Below are 23,482 nucleotides of genomic sequence, written 5' to 3' on the forward strand. Positions count from 1 at the left end.
ATTCTATCAAACTGCAACTAAAGGGTCACCTAATAGAGGGACTATTTTGTATTTCCCTTTGTAGTTTGAACAAGCTTGGATTTGGTTTTCTGTATTTACAACCATAAAACATTCAACGTCGTGAAAGAAACAAACTGTCTTCACATGTTTACTTACTAGACGTGGATGGAACAAATATACTTTTTGATAAATATTTACTCTTGGTAGTTAATCCCATTCCCCAGGCTCATTGAAAAAACAGTCTGAAATCAAAGGAAGGTTTAACTAAACTCAGTAAATATCTAATACCTCCAGTAATAATAGAAATGTTTAGGTGAGCAGCCTAAAATTATGCTCATGTGAGCTTTAAGGTTAATTTAGATCTTAGTAACTATAAAATATCACTTTTTTAAGCCATCAGAAAAAGTCAGTTTTGTGCTTTACCAGCTTAACATTGAATATAGATAATGTAAGTTACAATACACAAATGTGCAAGGACAGGAGCAGAAGAAACACCCAAGAACTTGAAAGAATGTGCTGTTTCTATCAAGAAAGCAATGTCTACTCTTTTCAGAAAATTAATTTTAGGAAAGATTTACAATTATACTTTAATACAATATTACTTTTGAATGTGAATTTGTAAATTTATTTTTTTCAAAATAATGACATAAAAATTTTACATAGCCTATATTGAATTTACATATTCAAATGAGGCTTTTCCAGTAATAATGGGGATTAATACAAAGCTAGAATGTGATTTTTGATTTTAAGTCAAAGGCACTAACCATCTTATGAGTTACAGAAGATTGATGATTTTTAAAATTGACTTCTCTTGAAAATTAAAAAAGAATAGCTTTATTAAATTTTGGACATACATATTTTCTCCAAATTTTACATTTAGTGAAATAAGAGTATCTGCGATAGCTCAGTTAACACCAACAGAAAGCTTCAAAAATAATTCAGGCAAAATATTTTTTATTGTAGGCAATTATTTAAACTGCACACTTGGCTTTATGCATAATAAGTCATGTGGGAAAAACATCCACGTTGCAGTTAGGATTTCAATATCTAGCTTTCATTTTCTTTTTTTCCGAGCAATGGCACTAATGGGATTTTGCCATTATAAAAATGGGGGCTTCCTTGGGAGTTACTTGTAGTTTCCAAGCTGAATGGCAGAGCGCACATAGACGCATCGGAAGGTAGATGGCTGAATCTCCCAGTACTGAACCGGGTTGCTGAAAAGGCTCACTCCTGAGTAAGAAGCCTTCTTTGTGTTGTATCCAGGAGGGCAGAAGTCATTAGATCCAACAGCAGAGATGTTGTTGTTATGAAGGTAAACAACCTGCAGCATGAAACAATGGAGAATCATTATTTTTCTCTGAATGTCCCAAGGCCCCTCATGTAAATACTTTATTCTTTTCAAGTATTTTTGTTTTTCAGTTTAAATACTGTAATACTTCTCAAACCAAATTTTTTATTTCTCTCTTTCTTTTAAAACTTGCTTTTCCCTCCCTTAGTCTCCTCATTTTGGTATACAGCATCACAAGCTTTTCAGATTCTCAAGCTAAAAACATTGTCATCATCTTTGCTTCTTTCTTTCTGTCACACTCTCTCCCAGCAATCCTTGCCAGCTCAGACTTCAAAATATGCAAAGAATCCAGTTCTCCCCCCATGTCTACTCCAAAATCCTTCTCCAAAGCCACCATTATCTCCTTCTGGATTATTGAAGTTGCACTGGTTTTTCTTCTTGCTTTTTCTTTCCTAAAGTCTGTTCTTTATTTCCTTTGTTTTGGTTCACAAAACAATTGTTTTAAAAACTAAGCCAAGTTATAACTTCTTTATTTCAGCATTCCAGCAGTTTCCCACATCTAGAATAAAACCCAAAGTTCTCCCATTGGCCTCCATATCCTATATGATCTGACACCCTTCTGCTCTGACTTCATCTCCCCTCTCTGTTCAATACAACCACCCTGGCCTCCTTGCTTCTCCTCTAATGTGCAAAGCATGGTTCCCCCTCAAGTTGGCATACACTATTTCCTTCACCTGGAATCACCTCCTCCAAGATGTCTGCCAGGTTTACTGCCTCGTAATTCATCTTTCCTTAGCAAAAATATCTCACCCAATCATCCCTTCTGCCATTCCCTGTCAGAAATAAACTTATTTATTCTCCTTCATAGCAATCATCACTGTATAGCCTATTATATATTTATTTATTTTTGTCTATTTTTCTCCTCTAGAATGAAAGTTCCATTAGCAGAAAATCCCCTTCCTGTTTAGTTCATGACTATATCTCTAGTGTCTACTAGGACAGAGTAGTTGTTCAATAAACATAGGCTGAGAGAATAAATAAATGGGTTCATAGTTATTTCATAAACTGTGTCTATGTGGCATATATTTTCAGGGGCAAAGATAAATCATAGAACTTTCAATAAAGTTATATAAAATAAGGAAGTAATAAATAGTAAAGAAAAAGAGGTTATACAATACTGAAATCAAAATCAACTTAAACTCTAAGAAAATGTGTCACAGCAATTGCAATAAATATACCTATAAAGTTTTTAATGTATTCTCTGTTACAAATTATACTATATAAATACATTAGAGTTCATTAGATTTCTTTCTGAAATATATTTATGATTGCATATAAGATAATGGTAATTTGTTCATAGATTTCTGTAGGGATACTAAATATCAGACAGAAAAAGGACTTAATAAATGAGTGTTTTACTTCCTTACTGTAGATGTGAATTCTGAAGAGCAATAATGACTTGATGATAAAACCATACAATCAAGGCTAAAATATAATGATATGTAAGGTGACAATTTCTGAAGCAGATTATAAAAACCATGAGGTGCTCCTTTAAAATAGTTGACTTGACACACTGTTCCACCTACCAGAACACTCACACCCACTTGGTGGTGAAAAGGATCTTCTTTAAGAAAAGTTTATATAGAGAACAGTAGATGTCATACCAAAACAGGAACAAAGGCTATCAAAATCAAAACAATGATTATGAGTATCTGTCTTCTGTCATTCTCAAACTCTGACCATTTCTTGTTGTCATTTACCTTTCTTTATTTCCTAGCAGTGATTAGCAAGAAAGGGGAAAGGTGTTTGGTGAGAGGTTATGGCTAATTATAGAAGGTGACAAAAGAAAATATCATGACATAGAGCAAATATTAGTCTATGTAAAAGGAAGTTAGATTCTCAACTCATTCTATTAGGTCAATTTTTTCTAATATTAAAGCAAGACAAAAATAATCTCAAGAATACTATAATAAAATATCTCATATGAATATAGACAAAAACTTTAACAAACCATAAGAAAAATGTATCTCACATGTAAAAAAATTATACATAAAGACCAAGACATTTATCTCAGAAACATAAATTGGTTTAATTAATTGTCCAACTCCCTCTTAAAATAGAAAACAAGGCAAAGATGTTTAATTTCATCACTTCTACTCAACATTGCACTAGAGATTCTATGCATTGAAATGAAATAAGAAAAAGAAATTAAAGGAATTTAGATAAAAAAGAGTAACTAAAACTGTCTATTTACAAACGACAATTCCTGAATATAGAATATCCAAAAGAATACATGAAAAACTAATTTCAACTAAAAACTATTTCAACATAGTACTAGGGCAGAAGAGCAAGATAAAAAAATCAATTGAATTTCTGTATGTAGCAACAAATAATTCAAATGAAATTAAGGTAGCAATTCATTCACAACAAAATAAAAAAAAACAGAAATGAACTTAATAAAAGAATCATTAACATTTGTACCCTAAAATGAAAAAAACATTGTTGTGAAAAATTAAAAAAGATAAAAGAGGTCTACATGCTATGATATTATATTACATGCTTTTTAATTGAAAGACTCAATATTATCCAGATAAAAACTCTCCTCTGATTGATCTAAAGTTTTAATACAATCCCTATCAAAATCCCAGCACACTATTTTAGCAGAAATAAAAAAGTTGATCCTAAAATTACATAGAAATGCAAAGAAACAAGAAGAGCCAAAACAATTTTGGAAAACAAGAAGGAAGTTAGAATATCTTCACTTCCGATTTCAAAACATAATCAAAAGCTATAGTAATCAAAAGGTGCAGTATTAGCAACATTCTCAAATCAATATGTGTGATTTACCACATTAATAAAATGTAGGATAAAAACCACATGATACTATCATTCATTGCAGAAAAAGCATTTGACAAAATCCAGCAGTCATTTACCATAAACAACTTTCAGCAAAGTGGGAATAGAAGTAACATATCTACACATAGCAAAGGCCACATATGACAATCCTACTGCTAGCATCGCACTCAATGGGCAAAAACTACAAGTGTTGAGTTCTCCTTATAATCGGGAACAAGACAGGGATGTCTGCTTTCACCTCTCTTATTCAACATAGTACTGGAAATCCTAGCCACAGCAATCAGACCAGAAGAAATAAAAGGCATCCAAATTGGAAAGGAAGTAGTAAAACTGCTTTTACTCACAGGTAACATGATATTGTACATAGAGATCCCTAAAGATTCCACCTAGAAATTACTAAAACTGATAAATGAATTCAGGAAAGTAGCAGAGTACAAAATTGATATCCAGAAATCAGTTACATTTTAATATGTCAGTAACAAACTAAGAAATAGAAATAAACAATAAATAATCCCATTCACAATTGCTTCATAAAGAATAAAATACCAAGGAATGAACCTAACCAAGGATATAAAAGACCTGCACTTGGTAAATGATAAGATACTGAAGAAAGACATTGAAGAAGATACAAATAAGCGAAAGCACATACCATGTTCCTGGATAGGAAGAATTAACATCATTAAAATGTCCATGCTATCCAAAGCAATCTATAGATGCAATGCAATTCCAATCAAGATCCCAATGGCTTATTTCACAGAACTATAACAAATATTTCAAAAATATATACGGAACCATAAAAGGTCCCACATAGCAACAGCACTCCTGAGAAAGAACAGAGTTGGAGGAATCATGTTACCTAATATGGAATTATACTCTAAGACCATAGTAATCAAAACAGCATGGTAATGGCCTAAAAACAGACACATAGATCAATGGAACAGAACAGAGAGCTCAGAAATAAACCCACACTTTCATAGTCAATTAATATTTGACAAAGGAAGTAAGCACATACAATAGGCAAGAGATAGTTTATTAAATATATGGTGTTGAGAAAAATGGACAGACAAATTCAGAAAAATGAAACTAGACCACCTTCCTACACCACACACAAGAATAAATTCAAAGTGGATCAAAGGCTTAAATATTAGACTTGAAATCATAAAAATCCTAGGAGAAAACATAGGCAGCAAAATCTCAAATATGGCTCATAGCTATTTTTTATCAGCTATATCTCCCCAGGCAAGGGAAACAAAAGAAAACATAAACAAATGGTGCTGTATCAAACTAAAAAGTGGTTCACAGGGAAGGAAATCATCAACAAAATAAAAAGACAACCCAAAGAATGGGAGATTGTATTCACCAATACAGCTAATAAGGTTTTTAAAAAAAGATTACTTATTTATTTATTTATTTTTAGAGAGAGGGAAGGGAGGGAGAAAGAAAAGGAGAGAAACACCAATGTGTGGTTGCCTGCTGCATACTCCCCACTGGGGACCTGGCCTACAACCCAGGCATGTGCCCCGACTGGGAATCAAACTGGCAACCAAATAAAGAAAATAATAAACTCAACCATTTCTGTGAGCACCCTGATTACCAGTGCTTTGAACCCTGCATGTGATAGATTGGCTATCTCCTTGTTACTTAGTTCTTCTTCTGGAGTTCTGATCTGTTCTTTCACTTGGGCTATATTTCTTTGTCTTGGCGCAGCTGTTATGTTGTAAGGGGTGGGACATTAGGTATCGCCAATTCACTTTGCCATGCTGTGCTGCTTTACGTGTGGGAGGGGTCAGAGAGGGAACAATGCCACTTGCTTGCCTCTCCACCGACTTTTAGTCACTTCCCTCACTTCCCACAAATGGATTGTGGCCTTTTAGGTGCTGATTCCTGGGTGGGCGGACTTGTGCACATTCTAGGATCCTGTGGGCCTGTCCTACAGACTCTCCTGTGAGACTGGGAGTTTTTTCCATTGTTGCAACCCCACAGATTTCTATAATCAGAAGTTTTGAGGCTTTAGTTTCCCATCCTGGAACCCTTGGTTGTGCAGTCTGTTTTGCTCCCTAGTTGTTTCTCCCAGCTTATCTGCACATGAATGTGGGACCTCTGGGTTCTCCACCACCTCCCCACCCAGATGGTTTGCTGCCTTGCTGAGTGTCCTCTCTGCCCCAATGCCCATCTCTGCTCTTCCTACCAGTCTGGATGAATGTTTCTTTAACTCCTTGGTTGTTGCACTTCCATCCAGTTCAATTTCTTAGCAGTTCTGATTTATTTTTGTTTTTAAATTGCTTGTTACCCTTCTTTTGGTTGTGTGAGGAACCTACACCTCCATCTTGGCCAGAAGCCCTACATTTGTATGAATTGTCCAGAAAAGGCAAATGCATAGAAACAGAAAGAATATTAATGATTCTCTGTTTCTGGGGATGAGATTGAGAACTGACTAGAAATTAATAGGAGAATATTTCAAGGGTAATAGAGATGTCCTGAAACTGGATTGTGGTGAAGTTGAACAACTCTATTATTTTTCTTAAAATAAGTGAACTATATAATTATGGAAAAGGAAGAAGGGTAGGTGGAATCCCTTGGTGCCTGAAGGAAGAGGGGTAACATGAATACACAGAGAATCAATTAGATGTGGAAAACTGAGAGTGAGGCCCTTCTGAATGTGGACCTTGTGTGAAAGTCCATGAGATTTACTGATATTCAACAAAGATGCAAACAAGTATGTTTCATTTTTTTCTTTGTGATCGACCATGTGAGACACATTATACATTGAGGTTTAATAGAAAAAAATCTGTATATGCAAATCAATTTTTAAATACTTAATAGTACAGGATATTTTCTTTTCTTTTTTTAAAATATTTTTACACCACATACATATTTATTCATCAGTCATTCTTTTTTTTTTAAAGATTTTATTTATTTATTTATCTTTAGAGGGGAAGGAGAGAGGGAGAGAAACATCAATGTATGGTTGCTTTTTTGTGCATCCCCTGCTGGGAGTTGGCCTGCAGGGAACTGGCCTGCAACCCAGGCATGTGCCCTGACTGGGAATTGAACCTCGATCCTCTGGTTCGCAGGCCTGTGCTCAATCCACTGAGCTACACCAGCCAGGGCCAGGATATTTTCTTTTATATTCAATTTATTCTGGTTCATCCCACCCTGCTCCAAACCATCCCATTTCATAAATGTTCCTAATGAGCCCACGAAACTGATCTTATTGACTTGATAATATGTTGAGGCTAACATTCGAAAAACAGAAATAAAGAAGGTAAAAATGATTACTTGAGATAAAAAATGAAAACCAAACCAAACCAAACAAACAAAACAAAATCTACTACCAACTCAAACCCTAGTAGTAACAATGAAAGCTATTCTTCTAGGTCTTCCAAGTGGGCTGGTATTACATGTGGCTCCAAACCCACTTACTCACTTCTCTAGCATCACCAAAGACCCACCGAAAAAGAATTAGCATAAGATAATGAAAATTGCAATATATCAATTTAGTTTGGAGTTTTGTCACAACTCAATAAAAAATCAGTGATTTATTCATATTGTTGAGAGCAGAGTAGAAAGGAAACTTATTTTGAATCCCAAGCAGTAAAGCTGAGATTCTAGATTACAAAAAGAGCAAACTTATAAAATGTTTTTCCCTGCAACATAGTGTCATTGTCAAAGTAGAGTTTCTGAATCGCCATAGTTGAACTAAGTACCTATGTACACCTCTGAAACAATTTAAATATGGCCTTTCAAAAGCCAAAAATTTAGATAAAATAAGCAAATATGTAAAATCTATAGAAGAGTAAATCTACATTACTGAATTTAAAAAAATACTCAATTTGAGTAACTTGTTTATTTTAGTTCTTCAAAGTAACAATGGAAGTCTTATACCATTATGTATAAAACTATTACCACAATTTAAACTAGTAGCATGTTTATAGATTTATAGATCTACAGACCATAAAGCTCTATTACCATAGTGGACCATTGAACTGAATCATTTTATCCTTTTGAATGCATTATAACTTTATAATTCATATAAAGTTAATTCAGTCAAACTGCTGGATAAACCTCACTTTTGACCTATACAACATCTGATGAAGCTAAAAATTTAAACTATGATTTTATTTATTATCTATGCATCATAGATTTTATCATTTCTTCTGACTAGTATGTATTTATTACACTAATCTGTTACTTGAAACTATCCTGCCTCATAAAAAATACTACATTCTGGAAGCAAGTTCAAGGCAACACTCCAAATTTTAAAAATTTAATCATTTAAACCTATAAAAGTAGAATGATTATTTGTGTGCAAACATTAAACACTTCTCTCTGAAAAATGATTTCTAAGCGGAGCTTCCTACCTCCTGACATCCTAGGACAGAGTGCTTGCTCCCTAGAGATTGTTCACGATGGTTAGTGACATTGCATTACCTGGATGTACTTATGTTCTGCCAGCCCAGCAGGCACTTTGGTAAGATTGTTGTTGTTCAAGTGAAGTTCCCTCAAATGAGGAGTGTTGGCCAGAGAGCCGTTGTCAACAGCAGTGATATTGTTGAAACCTAGTCCCAACCTATAACAGAAAAGAGGAAACAAGCTCATACACCACACCTGGGTACTTTCTTCCAGACATGTGATCTACCAAGTCAATGCAAAAGGGCATTTTTCATTTTTGCACTTACTCTTCCATCTGCCTACAGTGCTTTTGCAAACTTGCTGAACCTAGACAAAGTCCATTTGTTCTTAAGATTTCAGCTTAGAGTTTACCCTCTTTAAAATTTTTCTGAGAGTAATAAATTAAATGGAAATGCTCATATATAGCAAGCATCCTCTGTCACCGTCTGATAACTCAAGGGACTGTGTACCTGTGGGTCTCTCCTTGAGAACAGTGACTGTCTGGTGGTATATTTGGTACTAACACAGAGATTGACATAACCAGTGAATAGCTGTTGAATTGATTTCTATATCTAATGAATGTAATAGGTTCATTTAGGAAAGAATAAAAAGAATACTATTATTGTTTTGGTTACTTTTGAAATTAAGCAACTGTATGTTTATTGCATAGATTTATTTATTGGAAATAAAAGGTATAAGATTCTAATGAGTCAACAAGCTTACCTTCCAGAACAGTCACCAAAATTAGTATCTCCCACTATTTTGAAAGAGTGAATGACCATCTTTTACTATCTGAATGGACCAGGTACCAACATCCCTAGTTTCTGATCCTCATCTCTGATCTACATCTCTAGGGATGAGGGAAGAAGATTTTGAAAGAGATACAGAAAGCTGCAAGTGAGAGAAAAAAATCTACTGGGTTTCTTCAAATGCAGTGAAAGAGACTAGGGAATGTTTTATAGGTTTCTACTTGTCTTTAGCTAGTTCTGACATTTGAACCCTTTTAACGTTTAGATTCTGGCTAAATATTAATCATGACTTGCTATTTGAAAAAGCTGAGATTAAAGTGTACTAATTTTAGGAAATTAATAGCACAGTTGGTTTATCTTAGCTTTAGATTCTTAACCTAGCAACTTAGCTCAGAATATTTTGGTTTTCTCTTTGTCTTAGGCATTTTTCTCTTGTTTTTGGACTTCCCTGTTTTTTTTTTTAATTTCAGAATCGCGTCTCCTATTTTTTACTACACTTCAAGCCCTACATCTGTTTTGGGCTAACACATTTCTTAGAATATAATATTCCTAATAGTTTATTCAAGGAAGCTTGATGTTTAAATAATTTATTTATATATTCAAGAGCTTAGTATGTTTAAGACATTACCCTAGGCTTGTGAGGCAGACGGCACATGGCTCAAACACCCACAATTCTTTTCACTGAAGAATAGGGAGAGATGACGATATAATGATATATATTTTGATATATATATGATGGTTGTGTGTATGTATACAAAAAGAGAAGTTTGCCTGAAAATATTTTTTTGTGGGTGAACACACACACATTTCCCCCCTCTGTTCCCAGTCACCAAGTGGAATATGTACCCTGCAGCAAGGATCTGAAATCAGTGGCTGCTTTCCCCTTGTTTTCGCCGTTTTGATATTTCAGCACTAAACTACTTCTATTCCAACATCGGTAAGGAGCAAATAGCACAAGATTTTAATGGTTTAAGAGACATTTTTTTTTTCTGAATTTGATCCCCAAAAGAAATGTGTTTGATAAATTCAAGATTTAGCAAAGTTTGCTTGGTCAGTGAGGCTCAAATCTATTTAACCAGAAATCCTCACTTGTATTAACCTTTAAAAGTTTACTAGTTCTTTATGCTTCTTTCTATTTAATGACAAGCATATAATGTTAGTATTAAAGTATAGAATCTCAAGATATCCATATAATTTTCAGTACAGAAATTTTTTTACTAAAAAGGCATGAATATTATGAGTGACCTACGACATTTAGAATGCCATGCTTTTTTGTTCACGTATCCTCACTGCTCCTCTCCGCAATGACCCAGTACGAACTGGGTCCTAAAGACACTTTACACAAGTAATGCAACTGAATTTCCAACATTTTTCTGCAGCTAGAGGAACTGAATCAACAAAGAAAGGTGGGTGCTGCATAATACTATTTTGAAAAATGTTTTCTACATTTGAAGCTGAAATTAAGTAGCTTCAGATAAAGGATTTCTTATCACCTGTGACACACCGGGGTGATGCTCTGTAGCTCTTTGTCACGTGTGTGTGCTCATCTTCGGCTCTCACCATCCCCGGGGTTACTGAGGAATAGCCACAAGTGGGGAAAGCTGCATGATGTACCCATCCGGGCACAGGTGCTTTTCAAAGATGAACTGAATATTTTGTATTTATTTATGTACCGTGAAATTTATATACAAAGAGAGGAGGAGCCGATTGGGCATCACAGCACAGTCCTCTGTAAAGACATTCAACTGTACTGGTGGATCACGAGCAAAGTGTTCCTTGAAGACAACTGAAACAGTTTTCCAGAACTCTCCTCTTTTTATTACTTAACCAGACTGTAAATATAGGAATATTATAGTTAGGCTAGAAAGAAAAACTAGTGAACTAGGAACTGGTGAACTAGGAACTAGTGATCATCTATTGGGGTGGGGGAGTGAAGAAGGGCCAGACACTTTAAAAATCTGTTTTATACTATATTAACTATCTATGGACATTTTAAATTCTTCTGAGTAAGAATTAGAAAATCCCATCATAACTGTTCTAACTCTATAATATGGTATGAGATGTCCAATATTCCCATATCCTGGTAGCTTTCATTTTAATGGATTTTCAAATTCTGGACACTGTGTTATGATTTGCTAAACTTCTGTTCAATGCAATTTAAGTTAGAACATAATGAGCATACTGATTTAAATACCTTGTAATAAGATATACAGGAATCTAACCACATAGGGTATTCATAAAACAGGAAGTTGATTTGGTAGTTATAGTAAGTATACTATTTCACTAGATTTTTTAAAAGAAATAATTGGGCTGGCTGAAGTCTGAGGTTGTTATAAATAGCAACAAAAAATGTGGTGCAGTCAAAAATCAATCATGTTTCTAATTCTGAGCATGTAGGAACTAATATACCTAGCCATTTTGCTGATAGAATTTTACTGATAGAATTTCATGAAAGGTTATTACTTAGCCAAATTATTCAGTCCTTTCAGGCTAGCTGCATCAACTTTGGTGATTTTGTTGCCATCCAGATGTAATTCAGTAAGGGAAGGAGGGAGACCTAGAATATGGATACAAAAAGTTAATTAGCAGGTAAACATAATTACAGAATGTACAAGTATATAATGATGACAAAAGCCACTTTCTAAAAGACAATAGTTCCAAATGATTTGCTTTTCATCTTATCAGTTTTGCTTTTCCTCATTTTTCTTCATCCTATTTATAATCATATACACTCTTGGAAGTAGTGTGAGAACTTTTTAAATTTTTCTCCTAGATTGAGTTTAACAAAAATATGGATTGTGCTTAACAAATAGTAGATTTTCCCTCCTAGGAATTTGGAGGGAATTTATTATCTATAATTGTAGATACAATTATAGAACTGCAATAAAACCCTGAATCTTGTTAGGTATTTACACTTTTGTTAATGGGCTAACACCATTATTCTTAAAAAGATTTTATTCATTTATTTTTAGAGAGGAAAAGGGAGAGGGAAAGGGAGAAAAACAACACTGTGTGGTTGCCTCCTGGGGACCTGGCCTGCAACCCAGGTATGTGCCCCAACAGGAAATCAAAGCAGTGACCCCTTGCTTCACTCAATCCACTGAGCCACACTGGCTAGGCTAACACTGTTATTGACAAAATATAATAACTCTAAAATGAAGAGATGATCAGCTGAACTATAATACAGAGATCATATATAAATTAACTAGGTATTTGATCATTAAAAATTAACACTGATACACTGGCTTAGTCCTAATGTAACTTTTCCATAAAAATATCAAATGCCTGTCTGCAGCATAGGCATATGGACGAGCTAAAGCTTCTTTGGACTCTTTAATCAAGACAGTTTCTTTACACAAGCTGAGTGCAGGGGCCCACGATCAAGTGGTCTGCCGTATGTGGAGCACCTGGGAAAACACTTCTGACCCAAAGTATCCACAAAGCCCCTGGGTACTACTGCTTGAATGGCTAAGATTTCTAAAAATTTAGTGATATAAATAGAAAACTTTAGATATTTTATTTTCATTTCCTTCTGCCATCTGAGGAGGTATTATATTTTAATACAATTTTTTCATCTTCTAAGTGGAGCATATTGTTCCACTTAGAAGAATAGCAACAACTACAAAGAAAACTGCAAATTGGTTACATGTAGAACTAACATCTGCTTAGCAGAAAGTGTCAGTTATTTATCCATTAACAACATAACTGGAAAATGACAGTTTATGTTTGGTCTAAAATTTTCATTGCATCTCACTGAATTCTGTCAGGAGTGTCTATCTACCATAAAAGTTTAGTCTGTATTTGATTTGGAAGCGACAATTAGTTTCTCTGTTTATGTGGGAGATGCTAAGGGAAGGGTCTGTTCACTAAATGTCTGTTTTGTGCCAAACTCTGAGATTAGCACTTTTCCTAAATTACCTCATTTAATTCTTTCATTGTTTAAATTATTTTTTATTTATTCCACTTCATCATCTGTGATGATGATCTATGCTTCCTGATGAGGAAACAAATGTTGTAGGTTATCTAGGTGGTAAGTAGAGAATACAGTAAGTTTCCCGATGGCCAAAAGGAGTTAAATAGCATGCTCTAAACTGAAGGAAATGAAATGGCAATTGCAGTATTCTCATGAATAAGTAACAGGAAATCCCAATCACTCTTGGAATAGGGAATTTCAACCACTTGAATTTGCTTAGAATAAATGCATGTGGATTTGTAAACTATTTCTATGAGTAAAACAAATGAATATATATATACATATATATACACACACATATATATGCATTTGTATATAACAATGAATGCAACTCTAATTTTTTTTAAAATTGTGTGTATATAGGGTCTGGCACAAATAGCGCCCCTTTTTCATAATAAAATCATAAGCATGTAATTCTGTAACATACATAACAATATCTCACTCAAGCACACCATCGACATTTTAGGTGAAATGTTCAAATTAAAACTATAAATGGCTACATCCACATTATTACCCTACCGACCACACTCCAGCAGGCATGACTTCTGCTGGACCCTCTATTTTCTCCCCTATCACCATGAAAAGATGTTTCTAAAGTGCAGTGTGCCTAGAACACCAAGCACATCATATCTGTCATTCTTACCTAGTTTTGAAGTGTCTCCCTTTTGGGCAGGTCAGTTTCCCAGAAGGAAAGTTATAGTCAGGAGGAAGTTTGTGGAAGAAAGCTTTGCATAGCGCAGAGGAGTCAAAGTAACAGCAAATGTCATCAGCCTTTGGCACTGCAGCATTTAGCCAAAAAACCTATAGTTACCTTTTCTCCTTCTCCCATTTTAACACAAATATACTGATAGCTTACTTTAGGCCAAATGCCATGTATGTGCATTTCAAGTCTTACATCTAGTTATTCTCACAAGTACTCGAAAACAGGTGTCCCTGATGTGTCCACTTCACAGGTAACAAAACAGAGGTTTCAGAGATGTGGACCAAATAGCCTGGAGTCAAAGAGCAACTGAGAGGCTGATAGGTCTCTCACTCGGGTTAGTCTAACTCAAGTGTGAATTTATAATCTCTCCATTTTATTCTACTGCAACAGTAATGGAAGGTAATGTGCAGAAATTAAGGCTCCTTGAAAATAGATGATGTTCAGGCAGAAGGGTCCTAGACTAAGAACGCTGACTCTGACATCAAATATGAATGGATATGCGTGGAGTAAGGCCTTGCTGGGGACGCAGAGCGAAATGCCAAGCGCAGGCGCTCTGACGTCAGCCCAGCACAACCCTTGCTCTGCCACTTCCCAGCTCCAGGACTTCGATCGCAATTTAAGCCCCATTCTCCTCATTTGTAAAACATGTCTAATAATGTTACTTACAGAGGGTTGTTTCCAGATTCACTTAACAACCTATGAAAAGCATTTGACACACATAACAGAACCCATGAAAGGCTCTGTTAGGGTACAAGTACTGAATGAAATTTTGTTACTGTAATTTTAATATTATTAAGTATTTATTAAATAAAAACAAGCTAGAAATGATAAGAGCACCCAGGGTACAGAAAGGATATAAGATAGTCTAGAAAAACCTCTCACTAAGTGATAAAATGTATTACTGAGGGATATTAGGGAAGATACATTAAGGAGAGAAAAATCAAAGATTGTTTTCTTAATGCAAGTCATCTGGCAGCAAGAAGCAGTGGCAGGGTGTGGACTGTAAATTCCAGTAACTTTACTTCTCCTATAGCACTCTAAGGTGAATTATATATATATGTGTGTGTGTGTGTACAAGTATATACATATACCACTTATATATAGTTTATACAACATAAACTATAATATAATATAGTTTATACTGTATATTGTATAACATACAACATAAACTATCTACCATATGAATATATACATATATTAAATATATATAATCCCTGCACTGGGGATAAAAACATCACCTATTATATGCAACAAGTCAGAGTGTCAATATGAATGTGCTTTCTGAACTGGAAATCAGTCTCCCTTCTCTATCTATGTATCTCTCTGTCTACACCAATAGTTGCTGTTATGAGTCAAAAATATCTTCCATAATAAAGAGAAGACTGTGGAGTTGGCGAGTGGTGGTAAGAAACCATCCTATGGAATTTGTACTCTCAAAAGTTTGAGTTTTTATGGAATCACAATAAAGGGTCATTGTTTTCTGTGAGCAAGTAGCTGCATTTTCTACTCAGCCTAAGAATAAGACATACAAATGGAGAAGGGGCAGGTTGAAAGGAAAATTTGAGAATATAGAGGGGTTTTTTGTGTGTGTGAGACTGGAGAATCTAAGACAGTGAAAATGGGAAAATTACAAGAACTTAGTTTTGGTGATTTGATACCTTTCCTGGTTCATGGAGACTGGCTTATGTGCCTCTCCTGGGTAGCTCTTCATACAGTGAGCTTACCCCCAGGACAGTGCCANTCTGTTAGGGTACAAGTACTGAATGAAATTTTGTTACTGTAATTTTAATATTATTAAGTATTTATTAAATAAAAACAAGCTAGAAATGATAAGAGCACCCAGGGTACAGAAAGGATATAAGATAGTCTAGAAAAACCTCTCACTAAGTGATAAAATGTATTACTGAGGGATATTAGGGAAAATACATTAAGGAGAGAAAAATCAAAGATTGTTTTCTTAATGCAAGTCATCTGGCAGCAAGAAGCAGTGGAAGGGTGTGGACTGTAAATTCCAGTAACTTTACTTCTCCTATAGCACTCTAAGGTGATATATATATATATATATATATATATATATATATATGTGTGTGTGTACAAGTATATACATATATCACTTATATATAGTTTATACAACATAAACTATAATATAATATAGTTTATACTGTATGTTGTATAACATACAACATAAACTATATACCATATGAATATATACATATATTAAATATATATAATCCCTGCACTGGGGATAAAAACATCGCCTATTATATGCAACAAGTCAGAGTGTCAATATGAATCTGCTTTCTGAACTGGAAATCAGTCTCCCTTCTCTATCTATGTATCTCTCTGTCTACACCAATAGTTGCTGTTATGAGTCAAAAATATCTTCCATAGTAAAGAGAAGACTGTGGAGTTGGCGAGTGGTGGTAAGAAACCATCCTATGGAATTTGTACTCTTAAAAGTTTGAGTTTTTATGGAATCACAATAAAGGGTCATTGTTTTCTGTGAGCAAGTAGCTGCATTTTCTACTCAGCCTAAGAATAAGACATACAAATGGAGAAGGGGCAGGTTGAAAGGAAAATCTGAGAATATAGAGGGGTTTTTTGTGTGTGTGAGACTGGAGAATCTAAGACAGTGAAAATGGGAAAATTACAAGAACTTAGTTTTGGTGATTTGATACCTTTCCTGGTTCATGGAGACTGGCTTACGTGCCTCTCCTGGGTAGCTCTTCATACAGTGAGCTTACCCCCAGGATGGTGCCATGATTACTGTTGAACTGTTGGGCTTTGCTCAGGCAATAAGCTCCCTGAAGGCAGGTAGTATATCCTATTCACTGTCCTATCTCCTGTGTTTGGGACTTTGCCTAAGCAAAATAAATGTTCAAAGCATTTAAAATGAACTACATAAGGTAATATTAATCCACTACTTATCTATATACCAGGTATTCCTCTAATTATTTGTTTCATTTTAAACACCCCAATGAGGTGGTTATTAATATTATTTTCACATCAAAAATAAAGAAATTGATTTTGATAACTTCCAATTAGTGACAATTGGAAGTCAAGCAAACAGACTCCAAAACCCACACTATTTATAAAAAACATCCATTTCTATTTAAATAAGAGTGTGGTCACCATGGATCCTCTTACTCAAAGAGTATTAACTGGAAAATCCTCAAATGGAAAAAAAATCTACTAAGTGATTAGGGACTGAAAGAAAAAAATGGTTCAATTTCAGAGGTACTTCTATGTATCTATCTCTCCTTTAACAAAGTACCACTAAGGCACTCCATTTCTTAAAATAACTATGCTTTTATCTTTGTGAAGTCAGAATTCTATTATGTGAAATCACTGTGCATTAAGCTAGTTACATCTTAGAAGAGACTTTATACGTAAAAGAGCTGGGCCATCTCTATAATGAGCCTAGTTGGCCGAGTGGTCAGCCAGGCTCAGTAGAAACACTTCCAGGGATAGAGAATTTACTAGAAATGAAGTTGGCTACTTGATTCATCATTCAGGTTTACAAAAAAAAATCCTTTTAAAGTATGAAAGTTGTTGTATTTGGATTTTCAAGCTGCTTTGGAGAATCTGCCGTCACCTTGAGGGATGGAGGTGATATTGGTGTCAGCAATGCGGATGTAGGAGAGCTTCTTCATTCCCTGGAAGGCTCCGTTATCAATTCCTGAGCTCTTCAGTGGATTGGTGCCCAGTTCTGGAAATGCATTAAGTGCAGAACTTTTAGAAGAAAATTTTAGGACATTGCATGTCAGAGTAGTGTTTATTATCTCAACAAAGGATTAAACGGAAATTTGGTTCAATAACATCTGTACTGAAAAACAAAGGAGAAATTAAAGCAATGCTCTTCAAAGGGATTAAAAATGTGGTAATAATGATCCTTCATAAAATGAACAACAAATAACAAAAAAATACACAAACGTTTATAGAAGAGTAATAGTAGCAAAAACAATAATGACAAAATTATTTAAGGTACATGCACAACTTTGCCCAGAAATCAACAAAATCAAGTATTTGCAAATTATACTTATAATGGGACTATTACTTTCCTAAAATACATTAAAATGTTGTTACATAATTTGAATCTAATGTTTGTAGGCCAATTATAAAATTCTAATTTTGTCATGCAGAGTGCAAAACATTAGAACACATTTTTTAAAGCAAATAATTTATAGATGTTCTAGATAAAACCAATTCCTACATGAAAATGTATCCTCAAGTATCTCTAATTAAGCCCTGCTTAATTACATCCTACATGTTGGACATGGAGTAGGGTAACTTCAGCTCTAGAGCTTTCTCTATGTTCTTAGAACCCCTAGGACGAGAAATAGAAACGCTGTAGAAAGGCACACATTCAAAATCCCACTTCTCCTGGCCCTGCTGCTCCTGTCATTCTCCCAGGCTTAAGATACAGTAATTTACCTAAGCTTAAGTTCTGGGTAATTTACATTCCTGCAGCTAAAGCTTAACCTGAAATCTCCTAAGGTGAACCTTGAATCCTGGTCTTAGAGTCATAAGCATATGTGTACCTATGACGATCATCTGGTTCATTCCATTGAACACAGATTTTCGCACTTTGGTGATCTCATTCTCATGGGCACGCAGCTCCTGAAGAGTTTTGGGCATTTTCTCTGGCAATTCCTTCAGGTGATTCTTGGACAGATAGAGTCGTTCCAATTTCACCAAAGGTGAAAATGCTCCAGGGCTGATTTTGCTAATTTTGTTGTTGACCAGAATCAATGCCTGTGGATAGGGAATAAAATAACCTTCTTTTAATTCCAAAACCTTCCACACATATGAAAAATGAGTGGGTAGTCTGTTCATTCCATTGATAAAGCTAGCAGAGAAACCTGCAAGTTGTAAGAAATCAGTAAATATCAATCAGACGTGGCTCCTTTAAGAAGTATATGAAGAACTGCACATCAGGAATAAAAAAGAAGGAAATATAATGAAATATATCTATTTATATCAGGTCAGCCAAAAAGTCCATTTATTTTCTTCCATATAATAAAAGACACAATTTTTAAAAAATTGTCACCAATAACTTTATTGTTTGGATAGTTTGAATATGTCGTCTATCTCCTGCTATAGATTTCTGCTGGATAGAGGCCAGGGGTGCTGCTAAACATCTTCCAGTGCACAAGACAAATCCACAGCAAAGAATCATTTGGCCGAAATGTCCATGGTACCAAGAAACTTCACAAACCACATTTGACATGTTCGATCAGTGACAGCACCTTTTCCATACACTGCATAAATCTTTTGTGTGTGTTTTTACATTTCTTAAAGTAATAAAGCATAATATACTAAAATGTTGCATATTTTCTTACATCTTCAGTACTAAAATGGCTGCACAAAAATTCACCAATTTTCATAAGTTTGTTTAAAATATGTGCCAATATGACAGCTGTCACAGTACAATCTAACGAAATTGTATTGGATGAAGCTAACGGCAACTATGCATTATTATAGTCATCATACAGAAAAATTAAACAAACTTTTTGGCCAACCCAACATATAATATTAAACAATATATAATATTCCTAACAACCGAAATTGCTGGAGTGACCCATGACACCTGAAAAGGCACCTGTCTGCTCTCTGGTTTTCCAGCCTCCTATTCCACTGCCCTGATTGTTGTTGCAGGTCCCACTGCGAGGGGCGAGCACAACCTGACACTCTCACCAGCAGTGCAAGATAGGAACGTTTTCCTGAAGCCTCAAAAATTTAGACGATTTGTTTCAAAACTTTGCCAAATTAGTATATTATGTTGTAGCGTATTGCTTTATTTTGCTTTTTTTGTTGTTGTTTGAAAGCTTTAAAAATTTTGCTCATTTTATTGTGATTTACTGTACTTTTTGAAGGGGAGGGTTTGCCTGATCACAATACGTCTTGTTTTTATTAAATTTTGGTAATTGGTTAAGAAAATAAAGATATAGTTAATATGATAGTCAGATCCTAAAAATGTCTTTTCAATTCTCTTGCCCCTTTTACATATAATGGTTTTATATGGCTAAGTATATTAATTTTTTGGCAACTTTAAAAATTTTTGGTTTTGGAGTTGTCCTAATATGGGTAATTACTTATCATTCATTTCTGCCACTTCTATAGCTATTGCCGAACCTATTTTTGGACTACTTCATTGTCTTCCAATGGTCTGTACGTCTACAGAATCACACCAGTCTTATTATTTTAAATCTTTTGTAAACTAATTCTAATTAATGAAATAATTTAATCAAGTTTTTAAAAACTTGCATTTTCAACTATAGTAACATTTATGCATCTATGAAAACACAGAGGGACAAAAAGGAAACGAGAGTAACAGAAGAGGGGTAACTTCCAGTCTCAGAAATGCAAGAATAATTTTTAGAGTAACAGCTGATTAATTAAACCATGTACATCTTCGTGTAGTTGACATTATTTAATTAATTAATGCTCGTTACAAGTAACATAATTTTTATCTAATTCTAAACTGTGCATTGGAAATCAAAACAAAATCCTAAAAAAATTAATAAAGAGTACAGAAAGTACAGAAAGTTCAGAAAGTCATCAGGGTTTATAAGTCATAGAAAATTCATATTAACAAACAAAATGCTCAAGAAATCAGTATAAGCCAGAGCCAGAGGTTCAGAGGACTTGTATCAGTAAAAGACTTCCCAAATAGTGGAAGTTTAATTTTAAATACAAAGGAGATCCTCAAATTCTGAAATCTTGATACAATTAAACTCATTCAACATGGTTTGAAATCTATTTTATTTCATGTTAAATGTTAAAAACTATAAATAAACAATCAACATGAGGATGCATTACCTGCTATTCCAGATGATAAAATATTACCTCTCTGACTAGTTAATAACTAGACAATGCCAGTGCCTGTGAGCATGTTGTAGTAATGACTGCTGATGATTTTGGGGGGAGTATGATTTGCCCCCAGTTGTTTCTTCTGTAAAGTGGGAATAATAAGAGCACCTAGAAGGGTTGTTGTGAGGATTAAAAATTACAATAGACGGCTTCTTTGCTAAGTGACTTTCAAATATTGTTGTTCATTGAAAGTTTTAGTCCAATGAAAACCATCTTGGCTTTCAGAATAAAACAGACTTGAAAAATAAAACTGTAAATTTTGGTCATAATAAGGTAAACTTTTAAGGGCTATGTAAATTAAAATGTCACCTAAAACAGATTCACACATGAGAAAGTTACTCGTGTATACACACTATTGTTAAAGATGGTTGATGTTAGCTCTGTACAGGGGGATGTGAATTTAAGAAAGTATACTTATACAATAACAGGCAACGGCAAAATGCTGAGATGAGAAAAATTCACTAATTACAGTGGCTAATGAGAAAGTCCAGAGTAAAGAAAAAGTCAAAGACACACTCCAGGTGTTCTTCTGGAGAGCACCTCACCTAATGTAAAAAAGAAAAACAAGCAGAAATGGATTATCATGAGTTAGCTAAGGGGCCAAGAGAACTGGATTAGAAGAGAAAGTGTTGCTTGGGAATGAGAAGTGCCTTGAATGCCATTTAATCTAAAATTGAAGCACAGACTTAAAAATCAGGACAACCTACTTCTTAGGTAACTAACAAAAAAGGTGATCAAACCTGGGAGGCAGGGAGAGGTAATGAAGGGATGAAGCAACAGAAATAGGGTGGAAGCAGGAGTAAAAACACTTTTACCACCTTCATCCAAGAAAGGAACAAAAGGTACAAAATTTCTGGTTATAAGATAAATAACTATTTTAGATGTATTGTACAACATAATGATTATAGTTAACACTACTGTATGGTATATTTGAAAGTGCTAAGAGAGTAAATCTTAAAATTTCTCATCACAATGGAAAACCTTTTAATATCTGAGATGATGGATGTTAGCTAATCTCATTTTGGTAATTATTTTTCAATATGTATAAGTCAATTCTTCATGGTACGTACCTTACAATTATACAGTAATGTAGGTAAAATATATTTCAAAACACTGAAAGAAAAAAATATAGAAAACTGAATTGAAATGCAAAATTTTCTCTAAAGCCACTTATGTACAGCTTACACTGTACCAGGTGGTGTTTTAAAGAATTGTATGGTGGCTATCAAATTTATAGGAAATTATTGGTGCATATATACAAGCTAGACTGCTCCTAAGTTTAGATCTCAAGTTTCGGCTCTTATTGGCTCTGTGGCTATGACCAAGTAACTCCATTTCTTGGTGACTGAGTGGCCTCATCTGTACAAAGGGGTTATCAAGACTGTCTACTTCATAAAAGAATAATTATTAGAATTAAGAGAGTTAAGGCATATGAGGTATTAAGAACAGAGCCTAGTTTATAGTAATGCTTAAACAAATGTCTTTATAATTCAATCTTTGACAATTTTTATCTTTAACTTAAAAATTCCTTACTAGATTTTAAGCTTCAATACAAAAGTATTGAATATCAACAGGAAATTTTCTATTATCTTATAGAACAAGTATATAGTTTTTCTACTACATATAACTACTCATACAACATGTACCACTCACAAGGAACCACAGAGTTGTAAACTGATCAAATTATTGAGGAAATAAGTAGACATTTTTCTGTTAAATCCTTTTCATTTTAACACTCACTACATTTTAATTTGTTTCCTTCTTTCTCTTTCCAGTGAGGCTTTCCTGGCTGAATTATGATGTTCATTTGCATAATAACAAGGATAGTCTTTCATGAATGAAAGACTCAGAGGAAAGTGGTTACTTAGCGTCCTCTGACTAGTTGGAAGCTCTAATAAAGTCTCCCTCGTCTTCTAATGTGTACTTTCAAGTAGAAAGAAAGAGACTGCCAAGATAATTGCCTAGAAACATACTTAGATGGAGATGTGGAAAATAAAGAACGCATTATTATAAATGCCAGACTTAATGAGAACATAGAAACAAAATACCTCTGATTTCAGGATGTGAGGAGTTTAAACAAATTATTCGGATTATACATAAATATACAGGAAGTAGGGATTAGGGGAAGGAAATTTTTCTTTCTCAAAAAAGTAGCTTTCTCATGAAAATAAAATAAAGTTTTCAAAATGTTTTAGTTTATTGAAACAAATAATCTTCCATTTTTAGCATTATTCTTTTTCGCTTAGTCCAATGACGATTTAAATACTCATTGAAAACCCTGTTGGTAGCAAGGTGGGCATACTCCCAGTGAAGCAACCACACGGAAGCAGAGAGCGAGGTAGGGGCTCAAGCCCCGAACTGGCCAGTGGAGGTGGACCCTGGGGGCCATGGTCTGAGATCTCTAGCTCAAACTTTATCCTCTACTGTTCTGGAACCTGAATCTTTCACCCAAGCCAGTTTCTGTTTACATTTGCCTGCTTCTTATTGTGTTCTACATTTCCTTCCCTCTTGCACAGAAAGCCCTCTTCTCTTGAAAATTCTGCTAATATTCTGAGACTTCTTTGCCCCATATTTTCTCAAAACACGAACTGGTAACCTGATTTAAAGTGATGTTTGATTTTTCTCTTACTTGGTACTCTTAACATTCA

At 34.6% G+C, this 23,482-nt stretch overlaps 1 protein-coding gene across 3 annotated transcripts in view; it reads right to left on the reverse strand.

Moving 5' to 3' along the window:
- Positions 1-750: 750 nt before the first annotated feature.
- DCN (decorin) overlaps positions 751-23,482 on the reverse strand; it is a 38,954-nt gene continuing 16,222 nt past the window's right edge. For all 3 annotated transcript variants that reach the window (XM_037064660.1, XM_037064661.1, XM_037064662.1), the window contains exons 4-8: positions 18,503-18,716; positions 17,557-17,670; positions 11,749-11,842; positions 8,576-8,714; positions 751-1,321 (exon numbers count right to left, since the gene is read on the reverse strand). In XM_037064660.1, coding sequence (XP_036920555.1) covers positions 1,127-1,321; positions 8,576-8,714; positions 11,749-11,842; positions 17,557-17,670; positions 18,503-18,716 — 756 coding nt within the window. In that variant the 3' untranslated portion in view covers positions 751-1,126. The remainder of the gene's footprint in view (positions 1,322-8,575; positions 8,715-11,748; positions 11,843-17,556; positions 17,671-18,502; positions 18,717-23,482) is intronic.

Source organism: Sturnira hondurensis, unplaced genomic scaffold, assembly GCF_014824575.4.
Source record: "Sturnira hondurensis isolate 20B ecotype Veracruz unplaced genomic scaffold, ASM1482457v3 Scaffold0015509, whole genome shotgun sequence".
NCBI classification, from domain to species: domain Eukaryota; kingdom Metazoa; phylum Chordata; class Mammalia; order Chiroptera; family Phyllostomidae; genus Sturnira; species Sturnira hondurensis.